General features: G+C 38.7%; 1 protein-coding gene across 1 annotated transcript; it reads left to right on the forward strand.

The window, feature by feature from the left end:
- Positions 1-3849: 3849 nt before the first annotated feature.
- Positions 3850-7367, forward strand: fxyd11 (FXYD domain containing ion transport regulator 11). Its single transcript, XM_079640769.1, has 7 exons — positions 3850-3927; positions 5661-5705; positions 5885-5950; positions 6242-6256; positions 6398-6472; positions 6624-6648; positions 6794-7367. The coding sequence occupies exons 2-7, from the start codon at positions 5672-5674 to the stop codon at positions 6822-6824; spliced, it is 246 nt and encodes an 81-aa protein (XP_079496895.1). The 5' UTR covers positions 3850-3927; positions 5661-5671; the 3' UTR covers positions 6825-7367.
- Positions 7368-7412: the final 45 nt, after the last annotated feature.

Below are 7412 nucleotides of genomic sequence, written 5' to 3' on the forward strand. Positions count from 1 at the left end.
AGTATGATTGGCTTCATTTGGTATTTCCCTGACAAAATGTGAGGCAATAACGAGATAGTTGGGTTAAGTCTCGAGAAAAAGGCCTATAACTTGTAAAACGTCTAGGTAAACAAATCACCCTGAGAAAGTTTCCAAATAGTACTTTTAAAAGAAGTCAATATTAAAAATGCGGTTCCCATAGAATCTTTTCAGACCTAAGCGAAGCTCTCTCTTATCTGCTGACTGACTGATGTCACCTTCTGCTATGTAAGCTAACCTGTTATAAGACCTTTAGTTTTACTGTTTATGGACAAACATTCCAAATACCACCATAACAGAGAGGCATCTGTCACCATTTGTGTGTGTGTGTGTGTGTGTGTGTGTGTGTGTGTGTGTGTGTGTGTGTGTGTGTGTGTGTGTGTGTGTGTGTGTGTGTGTGTGTGTGTGTGTGTGTGTGTGTGTGTTTGTGTGTGTGTGTGTGTCCACTGATAACCTACATTGTTCAGTGTGTGTTCTCAAGATGACCTTTAACTGACAATGAATCACTTTAACTAAGTATGTATCAATAATTGAGGACATTAAGGTTAAACTATTACAATTTAAGTTACATTTTAACAGCTGTTCATACTACGTGGATTTAGCAATAAAACGTTTACAATCTTTTTAATTGACCTACAACTAACCTCTATTCTCCACACATCCATGGAGGACCATTGAGACAGAACCAGATTACCTGATCTTGTTTCTCACTGTTGCATCGATCTGATCCTCCATTTCTGTCAAACACCAATACCAACTGGAGTTCTGTTCTGTCAACACTGCTATATTTATTCCCCTGCAAATCCCCAACAAAAAGCTAATTTGGTCAAAAGTGAACTTTAAGTTTCTTTGTAAAGCTAATATGGTTTTTACTTTTACATTCAAAGTTTTATATACTATGTAATGTTATATAAAGTCGGGGGACTTTCCCTAAAGTTGCGTTGTTCCTGATAAGGTTGCCATATTGGAAGTGATTCGTTGCTGAGGAAAATGAAATTGTACTTTACACCACCAACCTTGAAGTCTTAAATATACTGAAAGAAACACCACACGGAGTATTTCTTATGTATATTCTCTCGCTCCTCTATCAGAGCTATTGACATGGAACACAGAGGCCTTTATTTAACCTCATATTCACAATGCTAGATGCAGACAGAAACCAGAAACAACAAAGCTAAACTGTGTAGAGTTCAGTCTTTCAATTGTGCGGGATATAATAAGAAGATTTGTGCCATGCAAGTTATGCAAGCTAATGTGAAAATGTGTGAATCTTATCTCCATTCCCTCTCTCTGTATTGTCATCACCAGTTGCCACTCTATCTGCTGTCAAATGGTTGTATTATCACTTACAGGCACACACACATTCCACCATACACCATACACTGCGCCTCTGTCCACGCAGTATTGTCATATGTTGAAAGGCCGATGCATGCCTTGGTTTTGTCAGCGTGTGACAGGATAAGGTATAAATAGTCACAGATCACCACTGTGACACATGCATGCGCTCACATATTTCTGCACACATGCTTCGTTTACACTGCAGGGTTAACACCAACAAATCTTAGATGGCGTATTACGGCTTGTATGCTGTGAGGAGGTTTATCTGATCTTGCAGAGTGAAGCCATTGAAAAACACACATCTATATAATTGTTTTCTATTAACAAAACTTTTTTCCTCAGAGCATTTCAGATTTTTTCCTCAAAATGTATTAACTTTATAATTTCAGATTTTATCATATTTTGTCGTGAATTGTGTTTTTTTTCTTTTAAGATGTACCACTTTAATCTGAGAATGTATACTTTTTATTTATAACTTCCATAAGAGATATTCTGAGGGTTATTATGAATAATTAATAACCCTATCCCCTGGCTTAGTATAAAGCCAGGGGATAAGCGTGATACTGGCGTGATAGGCTACTAGGTAGTAAACCTAGTATATCACGCTTATACCTTGTACAAATTACAACCAATGTAAAATATGGGATGTGTGGTGCTTGTACATGCTATTAATTATCGTTGTACATTTTAATAATTCCTTGGTTAAGTTAAAGTGGCAATAGAAAAGTATTTAGCACTTCTTGGCTGGGCGGTGTAGTTTTACACACCGTCTTATTTGACTTTTTCAGGACTTAAAACTGTTTTTTGGGGGCAGACCCCCACAAAGAAAAAAATATATTTACACACGTAAGGTCATAATTTTAAAAGTTTTTTATGCTCATCGAGTCATCCGTGAGCAGAGCATCAAGTTGGCATTCCTATAACAGCTGAATGCGGCGATTACCATGTTGTTCAGCAAATTGCCTCACAAACGTATTAAGATCAACAGCTTTAGTGCGTTTTTATTCAAAGCTGAGTACAGCCACACTTGACAGTCTCTTCTCTGTCATTGTAGACCGCAAAGACCTCATTCCTTCCGTGTACTTGGGTTCGAATGCGCCGTCCCGTTCAAATGAAATTGCCGCAAATCACATTTCCTCGCTAGCGCCAGGGCCGGGGGAGGGGTTACAAGGCCCACGTCTTGTGCTGCATTCACTTGCACTCAGACATTAGGGATTTTCTCTCATAAATGTCCGATAAGCCACAACTTTTATTTCAAAACGAAGCTGACGTTTTCTGCCAGACGCTGTCTCCTCTTTCACTTTAAGTAACTTCACTAAAAATTGATCCATGTTGCCGCTAGCATAAAGTTAGCTGAAGTTAACCAGCTAGATTTCACTGTTTTTCGTTATTTTCTTCTCACGCTGCGCCTCCCCTGAAGCTCTCTGGTGCCCCCCAGGGGAGGCGCGCCTCACACTTTGAAAACCGCTGCTCTAACCTATCATAATGAAGTCAGTATGGAAATCCCTACTTCCTGCCAATGGTTATTAAAGAAAGAAAATGTCGGACAACCATGAGACCAACACAGCACGATCTACTCCACAGAGAGAGGAGCAATGAGATAAATAGATATCTACAGAGTCAGGGAACACATAATGCACTGTACATGCACACACACACACACACACACACACACACACACACACACACACACACACACACACACACACACACACACACACACACACACACACACACACACACACACACACACACACACTCACTCGCCTTGTTTCTGCCCCAACTCAAATGTAAGATTACACTTGAATAGGAATAAATGTATCTTTAATCTGTGCAGTTGTGATGATTTGTTCTTATTATATCATAGTTGTTGTTGTTCCTCTCTTCATATTTCCCATTAATGATATTCACTTTTAATTTCTGCTACATTTGCTATGTTGTTTAAACAAGTTGTAGTCAAGAGTTTGTGATTCATGTGATGTGTGAAGGCAATATTGCTGGTGGAACCCTGGCTACGTGGATTGGATTTAATGTTTACAGTCCCAGCTTCAGAATCAAAGTGGTGAAGCTGATTTCAGTTATCACAGGGTCCACTGTTGGAACATAATGTCAAAAATAATTCAGATTTGAATTCAGCCCATTTTTTTAAGGCATAAGACTTTTTGTTAATGTCTAACTTCTCCTTCTTCTTTATGTACAACATTAATATACATATATTTGACTTCATTAATCTCAGGCACCACAAGCTGCCTCTGTGTATGAAATATACAATGTTAATAAACTTGCCTTGTCTTGTAGAGTGTATTAAAGTAAAATGTACACTGAAACAAGTTAATAATGGCTTTCACTCCATCATGCACACGCTGATGTTTATGGAATAACATTACCGCTGGCATTTGTACAGAAACGCACCATCACACTGGACGTGCTGCACACACTAACGTTTATATCCCAAACAAAGAGGAGGAGCAGCCGCTTCATATTCAGGTAAATTAGAAAGTACACATTTTTGACCGGCCAGTGTCTTGGAACCTTCACACGCACTCCTCTGCTCCTGAACCGTCAGCTCAGGTAAGCCAAGGGATGATGGAGCAAGGCAGCATGGGAGTCAGGGTTAGGGGTGAAGGTCACCTTTTGGCATAAAAGTGTATATTAAGGGGTTCTCAAGTAATTATCAATTATCAATTTCAGTAGTTTACTGAAATTATTTGTTCAATTGCTTTAGAGATTTGAATAGAATATATTACACATTTTGTAGCGAATACTGTATGCTTGAGATTAACATGAATTGTTTATGGCTAATTGTAAATGTCATGTGGGGCTGCTGTGTGTCATATATGACATTATGCATTGCCTGTGTATAAAATGCCCTACAATGATGTATGGGTGGATTTTTTTCCAGCCTTTTTGCCATCTTTAAAGAAACAACATTTTTTTTCAAATACAATTATGATGTCTGAAAAGCTCAGAACTGCAGTGACTCTGTTAGCAAAATAGTAATGAATGCAGGGGATGTTGGCTGAACATCAATAAGAAGGCAAGGAAAAATCTTTTAAAATAACTTTAAACCAAGGTGGATAGTTTGTTACGTCGGTTGCTGCTGTGTCTTCTGAAAGTTGGACGCATTTTAAAACATGGGATCTTGAAGACAGAGGTCTGTGCATAGTTTGACCTCGGCTAATGTCATGCTAAACTGATAGCTGCAATAACATTAATAGATGGAGGCCCAAGGGCATGATAAGGAGTTTTGTGTATTGACTTCATTTTCATTTCCTGAAAATCTGGTGCAAACTTTATATATCTGCAAGAACCACATGCAAGCGTGTAAAAAGCATGAAGCATGTTTGATCTGTTGCTGAGTTTACTGTGATATAACAAACCAGGATGTTTAAAAACACATAATTTATTCAGAGAGAAAGAAAATAAGCAAACAGAGAGGAAAAGTACTGATTTCCAAAATGTGGTAAATCCAACCTCATGGGTGTCCAAGATCAGTCAAGGTTATAGTAAGGTCAATGAAAAGTCCTGTTGCACTTACAATTCAATTATTTAAATAAGGTGTCTGAACAACTTTTCCGAATAAGGAACTGACATAAAAAGGATAATACAGTAGCTCAACCTAATTCTATCTAAATATGTTTTTAATAAATAAAAAAATAAAAAAGAACAGAATGCCGGCTTTTGTTAACCTTTATGATTTGTTTAAAATATATGTCTATCAACTCTATAAAGTCATAGCTGCTCATGTGAGGTTGAAAAGTGAGAGACAGAAAAACCACAGGTTCAAATCTCCTCTGTAAAGCACATGACAGTGTTTGGCCTGATTGGATTAGCTTTTTCTGGAGTTTGATGGAAAATTGTCAGGAAACCTGCTGGGTTTCACCACACGACAAAAAATGATCCTCTGTTTACTCTCAAAACACCCAGAATGCATCCCTGCTGACGAGACACTGACCTCTCACACAACAAGGACATTCTCTTCCCGGGGAGAGGGGGAAGTGTGTGTGCGTGTGTGTGTGTGTGTGTGTGTGTGTGTGTGTGTGTGTGTGTGTGTGTGTGTGTGTGTGTGTGTGTGTGTGTGTGTGTGTGTGTGTGTGTGTGTGTGTGTGTGTGTGTGTGTGTGTGTGTGTGTGTGTGTGTGTGTGTGTGTGTGTGTGTGTGTGTGTGTGTGTGTGTGTGTGTGTGTGTTAGTCTGTGTGAGAAACAAAAGGAAAGTGTCGGGGAACATTTTTTCTTTTATTGTCTCTCACGATCATGTCCTTTTTTCTTCTCTGTGTCTTTATCTTTTTCTATCTGATTCTTAGTTGTGTTAAAGATGGGACACCTCACTATTGTGGCTGTTATAGCAGGTAAATACAATGCCAAAGTCTACGTCTCTATTCAAGGAAAAATATAAGCATTGAAAAGTTAGCTTGTTTGAAAAGCTTACCAAGGCAGTAACACCATTTATTTCTGAAAAACTTTGGAACAAGACAGGGGAACTCGCCATCGTCCAAATTAACATTTATTTTTTCCGATTTTCTTTCAGTTCTCTTCACCCTGTTTGCGGAAATCGAAGCAAGTAAGGACCAAACTCCACTTTCACCTGAGACTGGTTTGTTGAGAAACTGGTATTGGGAATAAATAAAAGACACATTCACTTGTATCTCCATAACAATGGCCACATTCAAAGCAAATGAACTGTTACCATAGCAAAATGGATGCTTAAAAACAACAACATTTAACCCTGACACATAGGCCTATGAGTTGTTGCTGCCAACTGTTACTCACTGGAATTAGGGGTGAAAATCTTGTACATCTTTTGAAGCGAGTTGAAGTATGTCCTATCACTAATGTTCCTTTCACCTTTCTTGTTTCTCCTCCTCCTCGTGTGTTTCGTCTGCAGATCCATTTGCTTACAGTAAGTACCAACATTCTTATCTCCTGCTTCTTACAATCTGCCCAATATAACCTAGACTAGTGCAGAGTATCACTTACATTATGCATACAAAACATTCTTTGGAATTGAATGCTTACCCTGTCTAACAATATTGTTTAACAGACTATCAAAGGCTACGAATTGGAGGGCTAGTCTGTGCCAGCTTGTTGTTTGCTGGAGGACTCATGGTTTTACTTTGTAAGTAACTGACACCTCACAGATAAATAAGTCTACATGTTAAACCTATCAAAGCAAAGCTATTCCAACATGAGAATCAGAGAAGTAGTGAAAGTATTGACTGTGCGTTGTGGGTGTAACCTCAGTAACACGTCTTACTTTGCCTTCACAGATACCAGGTGCACCAGGAAGAACAAGTATGTTTTTTTTCTAAATCTCTGTCTGAACTTTAACATGTGACTTGCCCCCTCTCTCATTGTCTCCCTCCCTCCCTCTCTTTTTTTCTTTCTTCCAAAACCGCCATGCTAACTGCCACTCCTGCCATCCTCTCTTACGTTGTAGAAAAGTGGAAGATGACAACAGTGAAATCTGATCGGGGGCATGACTGACAAACTGGTTCCGGCCAGGAAGAAGAGTTGAAAGGCAAGGGGCGGAGAGATGTGGCTGCATGGTGGGGGGTGTTTTTGTAAGAAAACACACAGGTTCATATGATTACACCTGTACAGACCTGTGCAATACTGTTTAAGCAAGATGTAAAAACAGTCTGTAAATGTCCCTGTTATGAGTATGATGAAATAAATGTGTTCTTGTTTTTCAAATGTATCCACTTTGCCCAAATCTGATATGTAAACTGGTATGTTTATCCCCTAAAAGCCCATAGACCTTCACAATTAACACATGCTGCTTAGTTTGGTCAATGCCATAATGATGCACACGGATATGCTGCATTATTATAAACATAAGGTGGTGTTTAGTCATTTTGGCCTGCTGTCGTTTGCATGTCTTGCTCTATAATAAAATAGTTAGATAAATCATGTTGTAAACCATTTTAACCTTGACAAAATTTGAAAAAGATTTCAGAAACATTTGGCTTGCATATCAAAATTGAAAATAAATTACTCCATGCTAAACTAAATTGTAGTATGTCAGTGATTGTCTAAGGGTAGCTATGTAGCCTAGC

This window comes from Notothenia rossii, assembly GCF_949606895.1.
Source record: "Notothenia rossii genome assembly, chromosome: 7".
Lineage (NCBI taxonomy): Eukaryota > Metazoa > Chordata > Actinopteri > Perciformes > Nototheniidae > Notothenia > Notothenia rossii.

What these genes read in the sequence shown, in the direction of transcription:
- fxyd11 (XM_079640769.1), top strand. Translation starts at nt 5,672, where the DNA reads ATGGGACACCTCACTATTGTGGCTGTTATAGCAG. An exon ending in TATTGTGGCTGTTATAGCAG is followed by an intron (nt 5,706 to 5,884) that starts GTAAATACAATG and finishes ATTTTCTTTCAG; the next exon opens with TTCTCTTCACCCTGTTTGCG. An exon ending in AGGACTCATGGTTTTACTTT is followed by an intron (nt 6,473 to 6,623) that starts GTAAGTAACTGA and finishes TTGCCTTCACAG; the next exon opens with ATACCAGGTGCACCAGGAAG.